We start from the raw sequence: 24,730 nt of genomic DNA on the forward strand, positions 1-24,730 counted from the left end.
GAACTGATGAAGAGAATTAATTATACAAGAGTCAAGTTCTTATCTAGTGTGCAGAGAAGGAGCTGACTTAGAATGGGCACTGGGACAGCTTTTGCTGTTTGTTAAGCACACGTGGGTCTGTGTGTACATGCACACTCATGTGTTGACACACACTCCTCTGATGGTCACTCTCCCACCACCAGCTAAGGAACTAGAGCTAAGATCAAGGGCAGGGGAAAGCTGTGAAGGCATATTCAGCTGAGATGCCAACAAGGCTTTGTTTTTCCTCTTCATGTTAAGGTGATCCTGATAGAGCTCTGTGTGTGTGCGCGCGTGTGTGCGCACGCTTGAGTTCAGAGACCTCCTACCCAAGTCTGCCTGGGCTAAGAAGTTTCCCAGGCCCTAGGACTTTGTTCTTACCCAGCAGAGCCTCAGGCAAGCAGACAACAGCTCACCGCTTTATCTCCTTTGCAGATATGGACACCGAGGCAGTTGAGTTTAACTAACTTGGTCTAGATAAGAAATCAAGAGACAAATTGAGACACAAGTGCCCCCCAGGGTGTCTACTTTTACCCTTCAATAGCCCCTGATGTAGTACATCAGGGGTGGTGTACCCCCTGATGAGTCCCTGGGGGGGGGGGGGGGGACAGAGTGTGAGCTGCCCGAGGAGGTGTGTACCAGCACAAGATCCTTCCTTGCGGGAGCACTTGGGAAGGAAGACATGGTAGTGCGGGGCAGGAATAGCTGTGGTGGGAGGTGATCATCCAGGTGGGCTTAGAAGACAGTAGCGGGTGGACACCAGGAAGCTTCCTTTGAAAACAGGATGTGGCAGTGGGCTAGAAAGGAAAAACATGACACTGCTCTAGAAGGGACCGTGGCATCAGTGCTGAAGTGTGGCACACTGTGGGTTGGAGAGAGAAGAGGAACTGGGCTGTAGAATTGTCCATTAGTGTTGATAAGGTCTTAGACACAGGACACATGGACAGGGAAAAGAGTTGGGGAACCGGGAGGCTATTGAAGGGTAAAAGTAAACACCCTGAGGAGGGAAGGGCTCCCAGCACTTCAGCCCCTGTTTGCCCGCTGAGTGAGTGGCACAGCAGTGAACCACTAGGAACAGTAGCTGCTGTGACTTTCCTGCCCCTCAGCTCTGGAGATCTGAAGCTTGTCATGCATTTCTCATGGTAGAAGCACCCAAAGCAGTTCTTTTGAAAGCCCTAGTGTGTACTCTTGACAGGCAAACTTTGAAGGCCAGCGTGGAGCTACGCCAGCACCAGAAGGATGGCGTGAGAGGCCAAGTGATTGTCCCAGAGTTAGCATTGCAGCTGCCACACTGGTCCCAGTCTCAGGCAGAGAGGAAGGCAGCTGGAGACACCCTGCAAGTCAGGAGGGGTTCACACCAGCCTAGCTGTCTCTTCCAGGTGGCATGGGGTAGTGTAACCTCTGATCGACAGCCTTCCTCACAGCAGCTCCAAGCTCCTCCTCAAGAATGGGGAGCCAAGAAGCTGGGGTGGCTCAGTCCCTGTGAGCAGCAAAACCCAGGCAAGACCCTGGGGCCCTCGTGCGCAGCTCAGTGGGTGCAGCTGCCCAGCGGCCCTGTAACGCCATCTGTCTCTGGTCCCCACAGGAGAAGCAGGACAAGGCAGTGCTGCAGGCCGAGGTCCAGCACCTGAGGCAGGACAACATGCGTCTGCAGGAAGAGTCACAAACGGCCACAGCCCAGCTGCGCAAGTTCACCGAGTGGTTTTTTAGCACCATTGACAAAAAGGCCTGATCGGCTTGCTGCTCCTCACCGTGGGACCACGGGCTGGTTGGCGTGCCTGCCTGCCACCCTGCCTACCCGTTGTCCCTTCCACGTCAGCAATGCAGTTTGTACATGTGCTTTCCATCACCTGTAGGTAGATGTCTCACTGTCTGTCTGTCTCACTACTCACCCCAGCAGGCGGGTCAGGGGCCTGGACTCCCGGGTACCGCAGCAGAAGGCGAATGTAACTGGTGGTGGATGCTAACGTAGCCTGTAGCGGAGTGGTTTCCCTGGCGATGCGCTGGTCTCTGCTTCCCGTGGGGAGAGAACCTAAGCAGGTGACCTGCTGGGACGCTAAGCCAGAGGACTGTGGCAGGGCTGTAGGATTGTAAAATAAATATGGAGGCAGATAATCAGACATGTACTTTAATGTTAAAGGTGCTCTATTTTTTTGGATGTACAGTAGTTTTATTTCCTCATTATCATAGCAATAAGAAGGGCGCAGTAAGCAGTCTGCAGAGCTCTGTCAGAGACAGGCCCTGAAGTTTAACACTAGCACGAACGCTGTTGCCGTAGAGACGTATTTATTTGCAGGAACAAACGGTGCCTGAATATTAACAGTGTTCTGATTTAAAAAAAAAAAAAAAAAAAAAGAGATGCGTATGCCTTGTGAACGGCTGGACCTGTCAGTAGTCACTTCCGCATAGTTTGCTTTCTCTTAGTTGCTCTGCTGCAGTCAGTCTGCCCTTCCCCTTAGAGCCCCCGATGCTGAGTGCCAGCAGGATCCTGTGTGCCACACCGGACCGTTTCTCTCTGTACAGAACCTCCGATGAAGTGTCTTGTATTTAACACTCTTATTTAAGCTTATTTAACCCTAACTTGTTAATTTTATATGATTTCGTTTCACCTGCGCTAGCTGTAAGGCGGGAGGCAGGCAAGCAGTGACTGAGCTCACCCGGACCTGACTGAAGCAGGCGGGCGAGCTGAGGACCGGATGCTGCTGGCTAACACGTTGTTTGTATTGCTTCTCCATTTTTAACTGTTATATTTGAGATGAACATACATTTTGCTTTTTTAATAAATGTTCAAAAGAAGTCAACGTTAGAAGCAGTGTTCCCTGTGTGTGGACTGTGACATGTCAGGGTCATTTGTGAGCTTATTGCTGGTCACTTTGGACCCCGGTCTGTGTTCAGAACTGTTAGCTGCCGTGTTGCCTCTTGCTGGTTCAGAGTGCTAAGGATTCACTGCTACATGTCACACACGATTCTCTCAGCTTCAAGTCCCCTTGATCCCAAGAGTATCTGTCTCTCCTTGGAAGGGTCTGGAGATCCCCATTTTATAAGCATTTTATAAACTTGGACTTGGGGTGAAAACTTGCTCAAGCTTCCTTTGGGGTGGGAAACTATTTAGTTGGTTGGTTTTAAGCCGGGGACCACTTATAGCCCAGGTTCAGCTGAGCTCACTCCTCCTGCCTCAGCATCCGAGACCTGGACACAAAGATTCATGCCACCACACACAACTCATTTTATAAGTTGCTATTTTACTCCAGGAATTCAGAATTGTTTGTAAGGCAGTTGTACAACAAAACAGTAGCAGAAGCTTCACCGTGCACCACATGTCTGTAAGCTTAGCCATGACAGCCACGTGTCTGGCCAGGACCTGGAGCACAGCCAGTCCAAGTCCTTGATCTGGAGCAGTTTTGATCGTGAGAGTGCAGCCGAGCAGGTGGGGTGAGCATACCTTAGAGGAAATGAAGGCTCCAACCAAAACCAGCCATCCCACCTTTAGGCATCACCATGGCCCAAGAGAGCAGTGTCTTCTTGAGATTAAGTCTTCCCTCATCTGTCTAAGACCAGAGTAGAGTCACCCCTCAAGTCCTGAGCCATGCCTAGCACAGGGGCAAGGTGACTGACTGGTTCGTTACTCTTCAAAAGTGATGTTTCCATTTAGCCAGGCTAACTGACCGTGTAGTTCCTGGCCCTGTGGTACATGTAGTTTTGAACAGCTTTGCACTGTGCCAAACATGCCTGGTTACTGACACCTCTGAAGTGCGCATGGTAACTTGCTATGAGGAAGAACGCCTACAAACCGATACTGGAATCAGGCCAATAAAGAAAATATCTTTGATTTCAGAATAATTAAGTAGGTGCTTGTTTCTCACCTTGTTGGGTGAACAGTTGTGTGTGAAAACCTTCCCAGTATGTGGCAGTTGAAAGTAATTAGCATATTGGGTTTTTTTTCCCTGGACTATGGAGAGGGCTTATTATAAACACAAGCTGCCATCGAACGGCAGCAGTGGAAGCCTGCTTTGCTCAGCTGCTCGGTTATCAATGAGATAGAAGAAGCCCAGGGCCCTGCCAGTCATCCAAAATGCAATTTGATTACAAGTCATTCACCAGGGAGGGCGTCAGACTCAGGAAGCCACAGCTTCTAACCTGCAAAGCCTAAGGCTGGAGCGATGGCCACCTGTGAGCATGAGGGCCTGCCAGCTGAGGAGGTGGTTCAGCAGGTAACGGCACTTGCCATTCATCCCTGAGTCCCTGAGCTCTGTGGAGCCCAAGCAGACCATTGGATGCAGTGGCACGCATCTGTAATCCCAGCGCTCCTATGCTGAGGCGGTAGGAGACAGAATCGCCTGATAGTGGCAGAGTGTGTGGATAAGTCACATGCCCTTGTGAAATACCAGCCTGAGACTCCTGAAGCTGCCTCGGAGCTGAGCCTCAGACAGAGGCACCGGTTCATTCTCTGGTTTGGAGAAGGAAGCTTAGGGAGCTGACTATGTACTTCCAGCCAAATGGAGAGAGCTCCATATCCTTGGAGGTGAACCATCTGGCCAAGCCTCTGTGTCCCTCTTGACCACGGTGACAGCTGTGCCACCTCACCATGGATGCACTTGTGAGAAATTTCTGAAGGATTTTACACCAGCTCCGCTATCGGTCTGTGCCTTGGGAGACCACCAAGGAGCTCTGGATCCTTGGAAATGGAGTCAGCCTGTTCTCTTAGCATCCCATATGGAGGTGAGGGGGCAGCCACAGGCAGTGATGATGGCACAGACTGTAGGTTACACATTGGAAGGAATCTAGGTCCGTCTTTTCGATGCATGTGAAGTTTTCATTTGGAAACTTAAAACCAGGACCTCGTTCTAGGGATACGTACAAGACGGGGCCTGCTCCGAGGAACAAAACAGGAAATAACTGTCACAGCAGAGAAGACAGTAGTACATGTACCTGAGCCAGAGAAGCATGCCTGCCTTTCACTGGCTGATTCCAAATAAGCCAGAAGCTGAGCTTCCTGAAAATTAGGCACATACAAGACTTCAACAGGTGTCACCTCAGATGTCACACTTGGGGGTAACCTGTAATGTGTGTGGTGACCAGAGGACAACCCCTATCTGCTGTGCTTCTTGTGCCTTCTAGTTTGTGGAGTGTGAGGCAGGGTCCCTCACTGGCCTGGATGGGTTTAGGGTTAGGTCATTTAGCTGGGCTGGCCAGCAACCCCCCAACCCCCAGGGCTCCAGCTCTCTCCAGCCCTGGGACTATCTGTGCATATCTTCACCCTGACTTAGTTTATTGTGGGTTCTGGGGATGCAGTGGAGTCTCCCACCTGCACAGCAAGCATTTTACTGACTGAGCTCTCTCCCCCCCACCTCCATCCCCAAACATCACATACAAACATGTGAGCCCCTCCCCCACCCAGTTCATCCTAACACGCCAGATTTGCTGACCTCTGAAGTTTATCCAAGTCTTTGCTCACCTGATAACAGAGTCAACTGAAAACAGCTGGATTATTTTTTCCCTCCTTGATGTCAGGGATCTGCCCGAGTCTTTCAGAGCAACCCGTGCCAGCACAGCCGACGAGAAACAGTGAGCCCTTCCCACCAGACACATGTGAATCTCCCTTTGGCCCCTGAACTGTCCTCAAGTTACTGAAGAACAAAAGCAATTGAAAGTCGGACTTTGCTGTCCTGGCCGTCAGTGCCCATCCATCAGCCTATGAGGGACCGGTATAGGAAGTGGATCCTGCGAGCCGGGGGAGGGGGAGCATGCAGAGTGGAGGTGCTTCATTCAGCAAATGATCTGAAGCAATTCAGGCTACAAACGCACCTACAGAAGGAAACACGCTCAGCGGAATCTCCTAAAATCTAAGCTTCGTAAAGGTAATTCCTTCCATGTGAACGCACTCACTGGACAGGAACAGTAAACCTGTGTGTTTATGCGTGCATTAGTATGATCATTCTCAGAAGCTTTTAGTTTTGTTTTTTTAAAGTTTATATATTTATGTTTTGCCTAAGTGAATGAATGAATGTGTACTGTGTGGGTGCCTGGTACCCTCAGAGGCCAGAAAAGGATGTTGGATCCCCTGGAACTAGCCTTACAGACAACTGTGAGCTGCCATGTGGGTACTTGGAATCTAACCTGGGTCTTCTACAAAGGCAGCCATTGCTCTTAACCACCGAGTCATCTCTCTAGACTGTTTTAGTTTATTCTTATTGCATTAGTAGTGTGTGTGTGTGTGTGTGTGTGTGTGTGTGCGCGCGCGTGTGTGTGTGTGTGTGTGTGTGTGTGTGTGTGTGTGTGTGTGCGCGCGTGCACTTATCCTCTGTTTGTCTGTATACATGTTACAACATGTGTGTAGGGGTCAGAGGAAAACTTCCAGGAGTCTCCCGTCTCCTGCCACATGGGCCCTGGCATTTTCAGTATTCCTAGTTGGTTGTCCCACTAAGCCCTGCTGTAATAATTCTTGATTCTGCCAGACAGTGGTGGCACATGCCTTTAATCCCAGCACTTGGGAGGCAGAGGCAGAGGCAGGTGGATTTCTGAGTTCGAGGCCAGCGAACTATGGTCTATAGAGAGAGTTCCAGGACAGCCAGGGCTATACAGAGAAACCCTGTCTCTTAAAAAAAAAAAAAACTTGATTCCTATAAAAACCTGTAGACTCTGGGCTTCTCTGAGACCCCATCACATATGGGTTTGTTCTCTCCTGGGTCATGGCTCATGTGAATTGTTCTTAGAGAGGCCTAGGGGGTAGAATGGTGTTTGGGAGCTTGTGACTACAGTCCCCATATCTGTACACAGAACAAAAGGATTGAAGAAAGGCACAGAGCTATTTCTCCATATTTATACAGCCATGTCCACAGTAGCTGGAAGATGGAGACCCCTCAGGTAAAGACCACGGGATATCAAAACAGACATTTGTGATGGTTAATGCTGTCAACTTGACAGTATCTAGAAATACCTAGGAAACAAGTGTCTGGGCATGCCTGTGAGGGATTCTCTAGATTGGGGTGGCTAAGGGAAGATGTGGGTAACACCATCCCATGGCTGGAGGAGACAGAGAGCTAAGCACCAGCTTCATCTGTGTCCTGTCTGCCGATGCCAAGTGACCAGCCGCCACCTCAGGAGCCTGTTACTGCCTTTTCCACTGGGAAGGACCATAGCCCCAGACTGAAATGACCCCGCCCTTCTGCCACAGCAGTGAGGCAAGACAGCATCCAACATATCATTCAGCCTTAAAAAGAAAGATACCAACACATGCTATAATATGAATGTGGACATTATGCAAAGTGAGATAAGCCAGCCACCCAGACCAGTGATCATGTGACCCCTCTTATATAAAGTATGGGTATTGGAGCGGTCAGACTCACTTATACAGAAAACAGATCTGCAGAGCCCAGGGAAGGGGAGGAGGTGGTGCTTGTAGGAAACCAGAAATCCCACTGAAGAGCCCCCTGGGTGCCTTGGAAGCTTAGCTCTGGGCCCACAGGAAGAGCACAGGGAAGAGAAGCCTCTCTGAAGAGTGATTAACTTAGTAATTAATGAATCAGTGCAGGGAAGAGGAGGGATGGTTCTAGAATGTTTGCTTCGGGCCCTAAACTGTAACATTTAACCAATCTCCAATTGCAGCATCCGGTAGGATGAGTTATGGAGTGAGAGGGAAAGCAGCAGGGAGGGGATTAGAGACACAGGGCTTCAGGGAGAAGGAGAGGGACCACACTTCAAAGGAGAAGACCAGCTACTGTGAGAAGCCTCTGGTGCCATGGGGCAGGAGGGACGAGTCCTCACTGCTGTAAAACCAGATTTAGACAGAATGGAGAGATGTGGCATTTGGGAGACCAGAGTCATAGTATAGCCTTTGGAAAGGCAGTCCCCAAAGGGAGGCCTAGTGAACAGAGAGGGTTCTGGTGGCTTGCATTCTGACTAAAATATCTGCACTTAGAATTTGGTTAACCTGTGTTAGGACAAGTGAGACCCTGTAAGTCAAAATTTAGTCAGGTGTATGTTTGTGTGTGTGTGTGTGTGTGTGTGTGTGTGTGTGTGTGTTGGTGCCAGTATGAGTGTGTGTGTTGTGTGTGTGTGTGAGTATCAGTGTGTGTGAATGAGTGTGTGTATGAGTGTGTGTGCAATTGTGTGTGCGTGTGTCTGTGCACGTGTGTGTGTTGTGCAAGTGTATGAGTGTGAATGTGTGTGAGTATGAGTGTGTGAGTGTGTGTGTGCGCATGCATGTGTGTGATGGGGAGGGGGTGCTGGGAGTAAAACTCAGGTTCCCATACTTATTAATTCCAGGATAGCCTTAATTCCAAGCTGTTCCCCACCCTGATCGAGGATCTCAGGACCATTGAGTTCCTGAGAAACCACAGCACAGGTAAAGAACAAAGGAGTCATGACTCCCCATGGCTGTGTCACCATTTCAGAGATGCTGGGGTCATCACCCACACACACACACCCTATCTGGCCCTGAGAGAGAAGCATGGCTCAGCCCTGAACACAGCTAATAGCCAACAAGAAGGCAGACAAGATCTGTGCTGTGGGGGAACATTGGGTCAGGGCTATCCTACCTTCAGCATCTTGAGACTTCCTGTACTTGAACCTCTACCAGTGCAAGCAGCTGGTGTCTCAGGCAGAGTCAGAAGAAATCAATTATCTGTGTGTCCCTGCAGAGCCTCTGAGCTCCTGTGAGTCCATGCTCGCCTGTGAGACCTGGGAAGTGTCCACAGGAGCCTTGAGTGCTAAGAACGTGAGAGGATCAAATGTGTCCTTCAGAAGGGAATGGAGACTGCTCCTGTGTCCCTGGATACTCATTGTATTGTTGACCTTGAGCCTGAACCCTCATGGTTTCCCTTTGCTGGCCTTTGCCTGGCTGAGGTGAATTGGGGGTTAGAGCCTCAACAGAAGAAGACTGAGGAAGATCATGTGACCATCACCCCAGCTCTTTGCCTTTTACAAGGTGGGTGGCCTCTATGAGGAGCAGTGTGCCCACAGCTGGGTGCCTTACAGTGTGTAGCCCTCGGTTAGAGCAAGGAGAACCTTTGTTTTCTCAGCAGACCTGGATAAAGCTCTGCTGTGTGGATTCTTTGTCTTGTAGAAAGACATCTCTGGGAAGAGCATTCTCAATCATGACTTTGGCTCTCAGGAAGCTGAGTTCCCAGATCTCTAATGGGCCCAGACCCCCACATCATAGCTCCCACTTCCTGTCTTCCTCAGCCCACCGATAACTCCATTTCAGCCAGAGGCAAATCCTTTCTATGGTGTAGACACTGTTCCAGGAGCTGGGGCACCATGCAATGGATCTCTCAGGAGGTAGCAGCCTAAGAGAACCACCGTATTAAGGAAGGGACCAGGCTACGTACACCAGGGAACATGCAGGGTCAGGAGAAAGGGTGCACAGACCTGGGTCTAGTCTACTGCATCTCTGGTCTCCCTGCTTCCTGCCTCTTGACTGAGGAGCAGAAGAGCCAGGAAGACCACCTGAGAGCCAGGGTTCACGACAACAAGAACTCCATATTAATTGTGTGAACACACTTGGATTTTGTGCCCCAGGACACAGGGACTGTGAATTGGTGTTTCTCTTTTGTAACCAGCAAGGCCCATGTTTGCATAATGCTTCTCAGGCACATGGCAGGGCAGATGGCCGTGGGTCATTGTCATGAGGCATGTTGAGCAGCCTCAGCAGGAACCAGCACCCTTGCGATCAAGCTGGGCACTTGAGCTGGTGTACTAGTTACTTTCTTGTCAGGATGACCAAATTCCTTACAGGAAGCAACTTAAGGGAAGAAAGGCTTATTTTCAGGTCAAGGATTCAGAGACTTCTCCAGGCATCCATCGTGAAGCCGGACGAAGCCAGTTATGCTGTGTCTGGGGTACGGAAACGTGATGGACAGGAGTAAGGCTGGGCTATCAAACCAAAATGCTTCATTGTCCCACAGAGTTCTATAACCTTCCCCCAAACAAAACACTATCTAGACACCAAGTGTTCTGGCTGGTTTTGTGTGTCAACTTGACACAAGCTGGAGTTACCACAGAGAAAGGAACCTCCCTTGAGGAAATGCTTCCATGAGATCCAACTGTATGGCATTTTCTCAATTAGTGATCAAGGTGGGAGGGCCCATTGTGGGTGGTGCCATCCCTGGGCTGGTAGTCCTGGGTTCTATAAGAAAGCAAGCTGAGCAAGCCAGGGGAAACAAGTCAGTAAGCAGCATCCCTCCATGGCCTCTCCTCTGCATCAGCTCCTGCCTCCAAGTTCCTGTCCTGTGTGAGTTCCAGTCTTGACTTCCATTGGTGATGAGTAGCAGTGTGGAAGTGTAAGCTGAACCACTATCTTGGTCATGATGATCTGTGCAGGAATAGAAACCCCAACTAAGACACCAAGTGTTCAAACACACGAGCCTTAGGCACACTCAAACCAAACTGAGTGCATGGCCCAGCTGGGCAGCTGGGACCTGCAGCCTCCGCTCTGCCCTGGTGACACAGTGTCAGGTGGAAAGATGGCAGACTATGTGGCCTGTTCTCCCTCTGCTCCTAGAAAGTCAGGGCTGGATGGGGACCCAGCTGACCTGCTGGCTCAGCCTGGACAGAGCAACAGCCACTTCACCTCCAGAAGCTCTTGTCGTTAACCCCATGAGGAGCTGCGGCTGATCCTCTGTGGGGAGTCCTTTGTAACCGGTGCTGGTCGTCAGTTCAGGGATGACTGAGTTAGTTCCTTAGTGCAGACAAGCTTGGGAGAAGGAGAAAGTAGGAGCTTTATCCCTTGGGATAGGAGAGAGCTTAGATATTTTATACTCTTAGCCCTTCCTCGTTAGTCCTTTTAGGTACCTGCCTCTGTTCCTTCCTCACAGTGTCTTCTGGGATCAGGAAGCTACCACAGGGAACCTCTTTTCTTGGCTACCTGCCCTTCACCCAGCTGCCCTTCACCTTGATGGCTCCCCCTGTGTGTGCCAGCATCCTGCTTCAGGGGTAGAAGCTTGCTTCTAGGGTAACACAGCTGCTCTCATTTATAGTGAGCAGACGGGAAGGGGCATTGCTGCCCACAGGACCGGTCAGCAGGCCTCAGATATGGCTTCCTCTGGGAAGTCATTTGGATTCCCAGACCCTGGCTCCTCCCCATGCCTGCTCTACCTCCGAGAGCTCAGCTTTATCTTCCAAAGAACTTCCTCCCTGCTTCAAAATGGCTCACCAAACTTCCCAGGGTGGCCTGACTTCTTCCTCATCTCCAGGAAGAAGGGGAAGAAGGAAGGGAGAGGTCAGAACAAGAGACAGACTCACGACCTGTTTGCTGGTCCCCTGTTTCAGCAGCAAGACCAGAGGGACATTGGGACTCTAGGAAACGGTTTGACCCCTCCCTCACCACAACCACAATGTGCACAGCAGTTCTTCCAATGAGACCCATTGCCAAGCTCTGTGGTAAGAGCCCACGTCAGGATGCTGATCTTCAAGAATTTGTGTGGTGCTGGGCAAGACACTTAGCCTCTCGGTAACTCAGTGGTAACTACTTCTTAATATGGCTGTGAGAATTGAGAGTGCCCTTGGAAGGTATGCGGGGAAGCACCTATCAGCTGCTGGAATTACCAGACATCTTCACAGAATCCAAATGCTCTTCTGCCATATCTCTGTCCAGGGAGATGTCAAGCACTCGCTAGTAGTTCAGCAAATGCACACGGACCTCTCAGAGACCTGGCGTGATGGTGCAGATATGCAGGAATGGCCGCCGAAGAACCACATGTAGAAGAGTTGGTCCCCCTGTGAGATGCTGCTGGAGATAGAGCTGTCTGGGAGGTCTTTAGGTCATTGGGAATGAGTCCTTGAAAGGGGTTGTGGGAACCCAGCCCCTTCCTCTCTCTCTCTCTCTTTGGTATCTTCTCTGATGAGGTAAGCATGTGTGCAGGGCCATAGGCTCCTGCCTTCACAGGCTGTCTCCTCACTGGCTGATGACACGGGATCTCCCAATCTTAGACTAGAACCATCCAACTGGAGCCTAAGTAAACCCCCTCTCTGTAACTTTATTACCTCAGGCGGGTAGAGCGTCAGGAAGCTGCCTGGCTCACTTGCCCTTCACACCAAGCTGGCCATGTGTCCACGGATCCGTCCCTCCAACAGGCCTGTGGGATTCTTCCTATCACCATTCAATATTTGCCTTTTCCTTAGTACAGCACCAGGATGCAGACACGTACCAGGTCCTGGATGTTTGGGGGAAAGGAATCCAGGTAGCTAACATCTCATTCAGGCCCCAGGGCATGCATCCTAACCAGGCCACCCGAGGCCACATTAGCTCAGCTCTCTCTGTTGGCAGCCTTTTCCACTGCCCGCTCAAGGGGACAAGTGGCACAGCTGGAGGAGAGCTGAGCTGTCGGTGTTACCATCAATAATGAAACAGGATCTCTCTTCTCACGGGGCCTCTCATCTCCATGGTACTGAGCCAACGTGAGGAGGCACAGTAGCTGGTGCCCCTGCAAGGGAGCATAGCTCCAGCTGAGTCTTGAGTCTTGTCCCCGGAATCAGCAGAACAGAGTGAAGAGTGGCCCCCAGCTGAGCCCAATAGATCAGTCCTTGAGATCACAACCCATGTGTGTATGTCTGAGTGTGTGCCTGGCCTGTGTGTACACATGCATGTACCTGTGTACACATGTATGTCTGCTGCAGGCATGTCTCTGTGTAGGCATGTCTGCATGTATGTGTGTACATGTGTGCCTGTATGCACATGTGTGTCTTTGCATATGTCCCTAAATTGACATGTTTGTGCTTTTGCATGTGTGTCCCTGCATGAGTGTGTGTGTGTTTATATGTGTACATGTGTGTATATCTTTGTGCCTACGCAGGAATGATCGTGTATGTATGTGTGCATGTGTATGTATGTCTCTGTATTTATATATGCATGTGTCTCCATGTGTTTATGAGTGCATATGCATGCAAATACATGTAAGCCCATCTGTGTGCACATACATGTATGTGTGATATGTATGGTGTTTGCCCATGTGTGTACACTTGCATGCCTATATGTATATTGAAAACATTTCATAGGTTTAAAGTTTCCCAAGCAGGACGTGGTTACCTGTGATTTTAGAACTGAGAAGGCTGAGGCAGAGGATTGCTGCAAGCTGGAGACCAGACTTGACTCAACAGTTAATTCTAAGTCCATCTGAGCTATAGTGAGACCTTGTGTCAAGTTTTCCCTATCCCCAGCTCATTAAAGACCAAACCCAAGTGACTCCCCTCTTTGTAGCAGACCCTCTTTAAGGTTGCTCATCTTCCTGGAGACAAGAACCCTTGCTGGGCCTAAACAGATAAGCAAGGCCAAAGCTAAGAAGGAAAACAAGCTTTCAAAGGCAGGAGTGCCAAAGCAACAAACCGAAGTTTCATGCTCCCAGCCCCAGCCCAGGGGCATCCCTGGCTGGGCATCCCTGTTCCAAGAGTACCCTGTTCCCAGGGCTCTCCCATGTGCACTGTCAGCTTAATCGTCTCAGCCAGTGGCTGAAGGGAGAGCTCATTGGAACACCTGCCCCCTGTGCAGAGAGCCACACGTCCATGCACTGCATTCGTGGTCTGCCCCCAGCTCCTCTCTTGACACATTATCAGGCTGTTGGGATGACCTGATGGTTGTCAAGGTCACAGAGTCCCAGTGGGTCATGAGAAGGGCTCTTAGACAGGGGAGGAGGTGCAGAGGATTGGGCAAAGTCCCCTGTGACAGGCAGCTTAGCAACTGGAGTCTCCAGTTCTCTGAAGTGCTTTGACAGCAGGCTGGAGGATTTTTCCCATTCATTCTGTGAGCTGAGATCCTGGCTCCCGCTTCCTTATCTGCTGCTGCCCGGATATACAAACAGAGTCGGTTACTATTTGTTCTGGATACCGACTCCTGGGTGAGGTTTTGAGTCCTGGGGAATGCCTGAGAAAAAAGCAACAGAGAAGTGCTATCACTCTCCCTGCCAGGCCCAGATTGGGTGTGCATGATGCTAGGGCAGTGCCTGGGTTTGCTGCCTTCTGAGTAACAGAGCATCTGAAGGCATTGGACCTTCTCCTTGTTACCTGGAGCCCAGCAGAGAAGCCTGAGGCAGCCAGCTTTCCTCTGAACAGCAGGTTTGACATTGATTGAAGCCTGGGTCTCAGGGGTCAGGCAGGCCTAATGCATGCGACCAAGCTTAACAGGGGGCAGATCCTGGTGAGGCCTGGGCTCCCTGGTGTCTTTCCCTCCTACCTGAAGAATAGCTGTATGCTTGACAGGACAACAGTGTGGTAGGAAAAGCTGTCCCTGGATCATTTCTGCTGCTGTGATAAAATATCCTGTCAAGAAGCAGCTTAAGGAAGAAAGCAGGTTGTAGCTTACAGTTATGGGTTATAGTCTGTCATTAACAGCAGAAGCTTGAGGTGACCATTCACACCATCACATCCACAATGAAGACCAGAGTGATTAATGCATGCACGGTCACTCATTATCCTGCTTGCTTGTGTTCAGGTTGCTTTCACTCTTACATAGTTCATTGCTTAGGGAATGGTGCCACCCATAGTGGTCTAGGTTGTGGTGAGCATTTGGGCAAGAATTTGACATTGGGCTAGGACAAGGAAGTAGGATCGAGATGAATACAGCTGAGGAGTATGTTCTTTGTATCTTGATGGGTCTTGTTTTGTTTTTGTTTGTTTTTTGAGACAGGGTTTCTCTGTATATCTCTGGCTGTCCTGGAACTCACTCTGTAGACCAGGCTGGCCTCAAACTCAGAAATCCACCTGATTGATGGGTCTTGTTAAGACCCTGAATATAGTAATCATGGGATCTTTGTTTATGCTTTGTTCCTTGGCTACTCTCTTTATGCCTTAGGGCTAACCATATTCTTTGTATGTACCTAGAGTGATATAAAAGCAGACTGAAAAAAAATAAACCCACTTCAGCCTCAGCACTGTCTGAAGTCATGTTATAGTGTTGTCTAATGTTTTTTTTCTTTTCAATCCTTACTTCCTCCCAGGAGACCTTGGGACTAACTGAGCTGGCTTGGTCACTAGGTCTTCCCATGTCAATTAATATTCAAGACAATTCCTCAAAGACGTATCCACAGACAAACATGATCTAGACGACTCCTTAAGATTCTCTTTCTGGTTGATTGTAGGCTGTGTCAACTTGGCAATCAAAGCTAACCATCACTGAGGGCTAAGATGGTAGATGTCTTCCCTCCACAGTTAGCCCTCACCAAAGGCAGCACCACAGATCACCTATTTGGCAAACTCTAAAAGCCTATGAAAAACCCTGTTGCTCTCCATCAATGAAAAGCAAACAAAGCCTGAGGACAATGGCTGTACTGGCTGGTTGTGTGTCAACTTGACACAAGCTAGAGTCCTCAGAGAGGAAGGAGCCTCAGTTGAGGAAATGCCTCTATGAGATCCACCTGTAAGGCATTTTCTCAATTAGTAATTGATGGGGACAGGCCTAGCCCACTGTGGGTGGTGTCATTCCTAGGCTGGTGATCCTGAGTTCTATTAGAAAGCAAGCTGAGCAAGCCATGGAAAGCAAGACAATAAGCAGCACCCTTCCATGGCCCCTGTATCAGCTCCTGCCTCCAGGTTCCTGCCCTGCTGGAGTTCCTGTCCTGACTTCCTCCAATGATGAGCAGTGATCTGAAAGTGTAAGCCAGATATATCCTTTCCTCCCCAACTTGCTTTTTGGTCATGGTGTTTTATCACAGCAATAGAAACCCTGAGACAACGTCCAAGGTTGTCCTCTGGCTTCCTATTTATGTTATTTCTGTTCCCTGGGCATTTTCTATAGCAATGTCCCAACTTCACCATCTTTAGATCTTTATATTGTCCTGGTGGTAAGTTGTTTTATTCTGAAGGAGGGGGGATTACTTGCTGTTTCCTTTGGGAAGTTTAGGTGGTCCTTCCCGCTCCATTTACATGGACATCTGTCCATCAGGAATCTTTTCTACATACTGAAAGCACAGTACCTAACTTCAGTCTTTCCTGGAGAGATCACCAAGACGTCTGTTACTGAATTACCAGGGTAATTAATTCTATCTCTTCTCTCCTGGTTTGGAATGCAAATTCCATCCCACATCCGGTCAATGATGTAAAAGCAGCGGCGTGCTCCTTGCTTGCCTTTTGATCCCTTGCTTGCCTTTTGATCCCTTGCTTGCCTTTTGACCCAGAGTCAGTGTTCTGTTTGCCTAAGGTGGGTTACAAATCTAGGGTCTTCCAAGTCATTTATTTCTCGAGTGTACTAATTTGAGAACTAGTCCACACAGCTCATGCCTCACTAACCCCAGGGGTTTAGGGAATCCACATACCTATGCGGCCAGCGGCACAATCTTAGAATATTTTCACACCCTATAAGGAAACCTGTGCCTATAGCTACACCTTCTCCACTTCCTCTCATGATGCTCAATCCTTCACAGTAACTCCCTTGCCTTTGTCTCTGTGGGATCTCTATTCTGGACCTTTCTACATCAGTGGAATCCTAGAGAACGTGGTGTCTTAACCAAGCACTGTGGGCTTTGTTAACATGTCCAAGGTCCGCCATGCCTAGCATCAGTTGGTATTTCATTTCTGCTGACTTTTTACCTACTGTGTATCTTCTCATTCACAAGCAGCCTCACGCATCTGGTTGGGGACCACTTTATCCACTCGTTCCTTTGACAGACCCGGTTTACTTCCAGGGTCAGGGTGTTGGCTGTGTGTCTGTGTGCAAATGGAACCAGTTACCAGGTAACTCGTGTTAATCTTCAGAGGACCTGCCAAACTACTTCGTTTTTACACTGCTCCTGATGCTGCATGGGGGTTCCCACTCCACACCCCCACCAGCATCTAGTACTGTTTTTTATTTTAATTTATTTTTTTGTTTGTTTTGTGTTTTTTTTGTTTTCTTGTTTGTTTGGTTGTTGTTGTCTTGGGGTTTTTTTGTTGTTGTTTTTTCTTTTGGGGGTGTTTGTTTGTTTGTTGTTTTTTGTGTTTGTTGGGTTTCCGTCCATAGCCATCGTCATGGGGGTGAGTGGCTTGGAGCTGAGGACAGCAGTGATGTCCAGCATCTATTGGCAGGCTCCCTGAGTCAGTGAGAAGAGTCCACCGGTAAATGTAGCATGACATCATGGTGGGACAGGCTTGAGGTAGAAAGAAGCCATCTCTGGGACTTCCCTACTGTGACAGTTTTGACCTGTCACTGCAGCTTCCTTATGCAGTAGCACGACTACGTCTGTCTTTACTCACGAGAACACCCCAGAATCTAATTGCAGTCAACGCTCAGACCGTTCTATTCATTTTTCTCTCTCCTTGACTCCCTTTCCCTGGTGCTGATAAGAAAAAGACTTTAATTCAGTTCCCCAGCAACCGGGATGCAGCTACAGTTCCAGGAAATGGGACTGGGCAAACGGTTCAGGCCCAGACAGTAAAGTGCCTGCTATGCTGGCCTAGGGACCTGGGTTAGTTTCCCAGAACCACCCCAAAACCCAGGTGAGGAGAGGTGTGGCTGTAATCCAGGGCTGGGAGTCAGAGACAGGTGGATAAAGGCCTGCCCAAATAAATGTATGTATGGCTGTTAGCATAGAGAACTTACCTTAGGGAACAATCTTTGTTATGTCGAGCGTGTGTCCTAAAAATTAGCTATGAATCATCTCGAATCACTGATCTGAGTTCCCTTGATTGAACAAAGTTAAGGGTCTTGGGAGCGAACACAGGGCCACAGACATTAAAATGCAAAAACAAAGAAATATTTTAATTTGGTGGTGAGGCATTCCGGAGAACCCAATGTCTCCAGCAAGTCACTGCATCAAAATTAGGACACACCCGTGTGTGTGTGTGTGTGTGTGTACATGTGTGTGTTTATATGCCACATATTGCAAATATCCTTAGAGATTAAAAAAAAAAAAAAGGTCGTTGGCTCCCTGGAGCTGTAGTTACATCATATGGTTGCTAGGGAACTGAACTCTGGTCCTCTGGAAGAGCAGCCAGTGCTCTTTACCACGGAGCTATCTCTACAGCCCTCACATTATTTTTGAGACAGGGTCTCCCACTGAACCCAGAGCTTGACGATTTAGCTAAGCTGGCTGGCCAGAGAGCCCCAGAGATCTGCCTGTCTCTGCCTCCCCCTGATGATGCTGGGGTCACAGTTGCACCAACACTCAGGTTGCTATTGCTCAGGTCCCTGAGCCTTCACAGCTGAGCCACTCTACTCCCTACCTCCCCACAGCTATCCCACCCCGCCCGGCCCCTCTTTTCTCTAGCAATGCTGTTTGACTGTCTGAGGATCACTGTTGAGCTGTTAATTCACAATAGGGGAAGGACTTCCATGAGGGGGTACTCTGAGGAGAGGAAGAGCTGATAGGGAGTGGTAAAGTGAACAAAGAAAAAAAGTTAAGTTTTAAAATGCACTATACAGAAAGAAAAAAAAAAAGAAATATCTGTGTCCTGGGCAAAGAGCTGAGTTCTGAGGGTATCCAGTGTGTGTGTGTGTGTGTGTGTGTGTGTGTGTGTGTGTGTGTGTGTGTGTGAGAGAGAGAGAGAGAGAGAGAGAGAGAGAGAGAGAGAGAGAGAGAGAGAGAGAGAGAGAGAGAAACAGGGGAGCGGGGTTGGCAAACATTCAGGCAGTGTCTTCTCTAAATTTAATGAAGGTTATTTCCTTACTGGTGGAAGGAGGATTCCCCAGGCCAATTGGTATCCAGGTGCCTTGTGAACATAATGATGAATTTCTACTTCCTCAGATTGCTGAGTTTGGCAAATCTCTTCATTGCAGAAAAAGTTGCTAAGCCTCTCGCCCAGCTGTGGCTTTTTTTTTTTTTCCTCTGAAGGGATACCCTGGGACATGACTCATCTCTTAGAACAGGGAGATTAAAGCTTAAAGCATCCCACAAGACACTAAATTATATGGAACAGGTGTCCAAAAGAGAGGGCTAAACAGTTCATGGCCAGATAGGATGATCTGGTAGGAACCCAGCTCCTGGAGAGCAAATTTAGTTCTTGTTTCTCAATTAAAATGGGGCTCTAGGCAAACATGTTATTGAGGGAGTTGGCCTAATGAACACAGTGGATCTTAGGTGAGCTTGGCCTGCTGTGCTTGGCTTCAGTGGGAGTCACTAAGAACTGGGTTCTTCATACAGCTCTAGCTGTGGCTATGTCTCCTTTCTGTATTCTAGGGTATAAAAACACAGAAACCAGAGAAGCTGGGGAAGAATACAAGGTCACATGGTAGAATACAAGGTCACACGGTAAGATGAATACAGGGTCACATGGTAGAACACAAGGTCACATGGTAGAACACAAGGTCACATGGTAGAACACAAGGTCACATGGTAGAATACAAGGTCACATGGTAGAACACAAGGTCACATGTAGAACACAAGGTCACATGGTAGAACACAAGGTCACATGGTACAACACTTTTTCTGAATCAGAGTTAAGGGCTGGTAAGATGGTTTTGTTGGTTAAGCACTTGCCATGAATGTTCCAAGCTTCCATACTCAGCCACCAGAAAAAAAGGCAGGTGTGACGATCGCCTGTTACCCAAGCCCTGCACAGGGGAAGACAGGAGCACCCCTGTTCTCAACAGCACCTGTGCTAGGGCAACAGAGAAAGGTAAGACATGTCCCTCATGTTCCATAACCGAAGGAGCCTTGTCTAGCTTTGAACACTAGCTTGAGTTGTTCCAGAGTTTGTACTTTTGCAACTGGAAGGGGTGTATGGGTGCATTTAGAGGAGAAGTAATTTTCTGTAATTCTCGAATATTTACCGCATGTCCCGGTTTCTGTGCAGCCCAGTTAGAACAAGTGCTGCACTGGAAATGAAGATAATATGCTTGGAAAAGCAAAATGGTGACGTAGTTAAGAGCCACCAGATCTTGGGTGTTGGAGAGAAGGCTCAGTGGTTATGAGTACTCAGGGTCAGTTCCCAGCACACACATGGAGGACAACCCACTGGAACTCCAGTGCCAGAGGACCTGACACCCTGTTCTGGCCTCTGTGGATACTGCATGCATGCAGGCAAAACATTCATCTGTATAAAATAAAGAGAAATGAAACCTTCTTTACAAACAAATGCAATCTCATGCCATAAGATGACTAGAAAAGATGCTGAGATGACTTGGTAGGTAAAGACACTTGCTGTCAAGCCTGGTGACCTGAGTTTGACCTGAGACCCACATGGTGGAAGGCTAGAGCTGACTTCCACAAGACTTCTGACTTCTACGCCTACGCTATGGTACAGAGCCATATACCTGCACACACCCACACCCTAGTTAATTAATTAACCGGTTAATGTAATAAAACATTTTCAAGGCCCCTGAGAATGTATCATCCTAGACTAATTTAAGAAATGCCCTGCTCAACAATTTTTCTGTAGAGAACTATAGTGTGAAAATACTGTGTGAACCGTGACTTTCACTATAAATGGAGAGTCTGACACACTCCACACCCTCGTGTTTATGGCTGTGAACAGAGTCTAAAGAGCCATAGGTCTATTGTGTGAGCCTTGCATGAAAGGGATAAAACGTGTGTAACTCTGATCAGCAGGTTGACTATGAGTCTTTGCTATCTGCAGACATAAACTGGGGCTCAGTGTTGACATAAATCCACACTCTGTGGGTAACTTTGGACTCCCACCCATACTGTAAGTCTTGAAATTGAAGGCGGCACCCAAGTTCCTTGCTCACTATGTCTTAGATTTTGGATTCTTTCCTGGGCAGACTTTCAAGGCCATAGTCACCAAGGAGATGGGGAGGGGGGATATATGTGTGTACTGCATAGATCTGTATAGGTTAGTGCACGTGCTTGTGTGTGTACGTATATAGAGATATATGGAGAAGCAAGAGGACGACCTCCAATGTCTTCTGTCAGGAAACATCAGTCACGGTGTTTTGCTTTGTTTTGTTTAAGACAGGCTCTCTCACTAACTCGGGGCTTGTAGATTAAGCTAGGATAGCTAGCTCACTAGCCCCAGAGATCCACGTGTCTCCACCTCCCCAGAGCTAACATCACGAGGGTGCAGCACCAAATCCAACTTCTACGTCAGTTCTTAGGGATGGAACTCAACTCTCCACGTATGTGCAGCAAGTGTGTGAGCCGCTCCTAGGCCTGAGGTACAGGACCTTTCCAGTTATCCCAGCTGTGAGGCAAGAAGCATTTTATCTTCCCTTGGAACAATTAAGAAGCATTTTATCTTCCCTTGGAACAATTGATGCTCACAGATCAAAGGACAAGTCAGAAAGGGCTTGTTGTCGTTAGTAATGATCATCCTGACATAGCTTAGAGTCACCTGTGAAGGGGAGTCTCAACTGAAGGATCAAGCAACTCTGATAGCCATGTGGGCATGACTGTTGGAAGGTTTTCCTGTTAATTGATGTAGGTGGGCCCAGCCTGCTGTGGGTGGCACCATTCCCTGAGAGATGGTCCAGGCCCGTATAAGAAAGAATAAGCCTCTGAGTAGGTGTTCTTTCATGGCTCCTGCTTCCTGCTTGAATTCCTGTCCTGACTTTCATCAATGAAGGACTAGTGCCTGAAAATAAAAGGCAAAGAAATCCATTACCTATAGTACAGGGCCCAAATCACTGGGTGGGAAGGAAAAAAAAATTCCTTAATTCCCTTCAGGTTAATCCAAAAGTCACAAGGTAGAAAGGTCCTTTGGAAATCACCACAGTAGGTCACCACATAGTGAGATGTCACTTAGAAAACCCAAAACTTCCCAAGGCTGAGCCTAGAGTGTTCATTTCAACAGCCAGGAAGGAAGGATGTAGTTTTTCTATGAGTCTGTCTTTATCCATCTTCCTTCCCTGCCTTGTTAGGCTCTGGCTAAAAATTCCGGAAGGATGCCAGCTCCTGAAGTGACTGCATCTGGAGTCGATGACGAATAATAACGCCTGGTGTTATTAACTGCAGGCGTGTTGCTCCTGGGAGGGTTTATTTATTTATTTTATTTTGGCTCGTTTTTGATATATCGTCCTGATCTAAATCAGGAGAATGTGTTCTTCCGTCTGGTACAGCCCCTGCAGTCTGCAGTGAATGAAACTCCCACCTCTGACAAAGCAAACCAGCTTCTTCACGGTTGGCAGGTGAGTAAATCGGCTTTTACTGGGAGTCATTAAACATGGTCTGGGGTTGATTTACTACCCGCTGGCTTGCGTGGAAGTCGAGTACAGAATACAGCAGGCCAACAGCAGGCATCTTTTGTTCTTAATTCATTGCAGCTCTTTGGGGAGACAGTCACCAGTGCTGCCGAGCATCACATCGTGAGCGGCAGCATCTGTGGGTGTCGGGTGCGGCGCCCAGGTTCCTGGGCCTGTAGTGGCATGTCTTGCTCTTTTCTGTTGAAATGCATAGTGCCTGAAGCACCCCTGGGAGGAAACCTGGAATCTTCTGGCTGCTCCCAAACTTAGCCAACATGGCCCCCTCGGCCTTTGCCTCCCTGTCTGTTCAGCCTCTGGTGAGCTACTGAAACTATGGTCATCCCTGAACAGAGGTTTACCCGGCTTCTTGCTCTCTAGGAAGGTCACCATCCTCGCTGCCCTCACTGTCTTTTCCATCCACAAGTGTCTCCTCAGTCTGTAAAGGGAGCAAGCAGCACCTAGAGGAAGAGTGAGATGACTCCTTCCAGGAACAACCCTCACAGCCCCGCCCCTTGCCCAGAGGGAACCACTCTCATAGGCACACCCCTTCCCACTCAGAAGGAACCGCCCCCACAGCCCCAACCCCTGCCCAGAGGGAACCGCCCTCAAAGGCCCCCTGTCCAGAGGCCCTTTCCTCTGCTCTCTGCCCATGGACCCACTTCATTCTGGTGTCTGCAGAAGCAGCGGATGCTCTACTCTGTCATCTTGCCTGCCTTTCCTCCCTCTGAGAGCAACGCAGCACCGCTTGTCACTGTTCCGACTGTTTATCTTCCCTGGACTAGCAAGCCACGTGTTTTTCTTGTGTCTTCCACCAGAATATCAGACCAGGTTATCAGACAGTGGCCAAATACGGAGTGGATCTGCTGGGAGACATAACTTCTAGCAAATATTCATTGAAAACAATAAATGATTGAAAAGCTCTCCTGTTTAATTAGCTTTGATAATAAGAACAAAATTAAGTGCAGGAATTTGGTGGTGAGAGTCGTGAACTTGCTTAGCACACACCATGGGCTTGGGGAGTCGGCTCAGTGAGCAAGGCTTGAGGACCCGAGTGTGGATCTCTAACACCCACATCAAAATCTGAGCATGGAGGCAGATGCCCATAACTCTGTGCTGGGGGAAGGTGGGGAGATAGGCAGGTCCTGGGAGCTTATTGTCCCAGAATCTAGCCAATCAGTGAGCTCCACGTTCGGTGAGAGACCTTGCCTCAAAATAAGATAGAGAGCAACTGAAGAAGCCATCCTCCTGTCAACCTCTGGCCTGCACATGTGCGTATGCAGGCACACACATGGGGCAGATGGGGGTGGGAGGGAGAAAGAGGGAGAGAGAGAAAACCAGAGAGAGAGAGAGACAGAGAGAGAGACAGAGAAAGAGAGAGAAAGAGAGAGAGGAAAGAGAGACAGATAGAGAAATAGACAGAGAGAGACAGAGAAAGGGAGAGAAAGAGAGACAGACAGAGAAAGAGACAGATAGAGAGAGGGAGAGACTATACCACAAGAGGAAAAGATATTTATTCTAAAACAAACTTTGGAAAGTAAGGAGAAAGGCTAGGAAGGACTGTTTAGGGAGAACATGGAGGTTGGACGAGTGTGGGAAGGAGGCAGGGTGCTAAGACGCCCCATAAATCACACCAGGACTGGTTTCACCTCCATTGTCCTTCTTTATTTTGTCCCTGGCACCAAACAATTCATCATTCCTGTTGCATGGTACGGGCAGCAAAAATAGTACTCGGCTCAAAACCTGAATGGGGGAGAGCAGCTTAGAGATCAGAGAAACCTGTGGGAACAGCTGGGGCCCTGTGTTCTTAGCTGCAGGTGTCTCTGTGCCCCACCGATGAGAAGGTCTAGGGTGATGGATCTGGAGGCAAGGATATTCTACATGTTCCCTGATAAGCTACCTTAGGCTCTTCTTTGTCCCAGCCACTGGCCTCAGTGCATATGGTGTTGCCATGGAGAACGTCTTCCCTCTCTGTATGGACCACCTCTTTCTTTAGGCAGACATTTTTATTTGCTGAGCCATCTTGTTTTTTGCTTTGTATGTTATCAGCAAATGTGCTCAGGTTACAGGCCCTTCTCCAGCAGAGCCTCCTTCTAGATAACTGATGTTGGATCCCGGAACCATGCCCACCAGGATGCTGGCATTTGAAGTGGAAACTTAAGGGTTCTTTGGAAAGTCAGTTGTGTTGGACGGTCTTTTGCTGTGAAGGAGCGTTTTCCTGAAGTGGACACAGGTAAAAGGCTGAGGCAGACTCGTGAAGGAACGTTTAGCTGAAGCAGACACAAGAGAAAGGATGTTCTGCTAAAGCAAGCATGTAAAAGAACACGTGATGAAGATTCTTCATTAATGGCATGATGTGCATGTATTGGTCTGCCTTACATTGTGAGTTCAGCTGCCTTTGTCAGGACTCCATAGAGAAAACACACACAGCCAGGCGGTGGTGGCGCACGCCTTTAATCCCAGCACTTGGGAGGCAGAGGCAGGCAGATTTCTGAGTTCAAGAGTTCGAGGCTAGCCTGGTCTACAGAGTGAGTTCCAGGACAGCCAGGGCTACACAGAGAAACCCTGTCTCGAAAAAGCCAAAAAAGAAAAAAAGAAAGAAAAAAAAAGAAAACACACACACAGAAAACTTCTGGTGGTGTGCTGCAGTTTCTTGTCGTTTCCTTGGACTCTGGC

At 48.8% G+C, this 24,730-nt stretch overlaps 1 protein-coding gene across 2 annotated transcripts in view; it reads left to right on the forward strand.

The window, feature by feature from the left end:
• Sipa1l2 (signal induced proliferation associated 1 like 2) overlaps positions 1-2,824 on the forward strand; it is a 148,086-nt gene extending 145,262 nt beyond the window's left edge. For both annotated transcript variants that reach the window (XM_028767712.1, XM_028767713.1), the window contains one exon: positions 1,604-2,824. In XM_028767712.1, coding sequence (XP_028623545.1) covers positions 1,604-1,750 — 147 coding nt within the window. In that variant the 3' untranslated portion in view covers positions 1,751-2,824. The remainder of the gene's footprint in view (positions 1-1,603) is intronic.
• The last annotated feature ends 21,906 nt before the right edge of the window (positions 2,825-24,730 follow it).

This window comes from Grammomys surdaster, unplaced genomic scaffold (genome assembly GCF_004785775.1).
Source record: "Grammomys surdaster isolate TR1022 unplaced genomic scaffold, NIH_TR_1.0 181, whole genome shotgun sequence".
NCBI lineage: Eukaryota > Metazoa > Chordata > Mammalia > Rodentia > Muridae > Grammomys > Grammomys surdaster.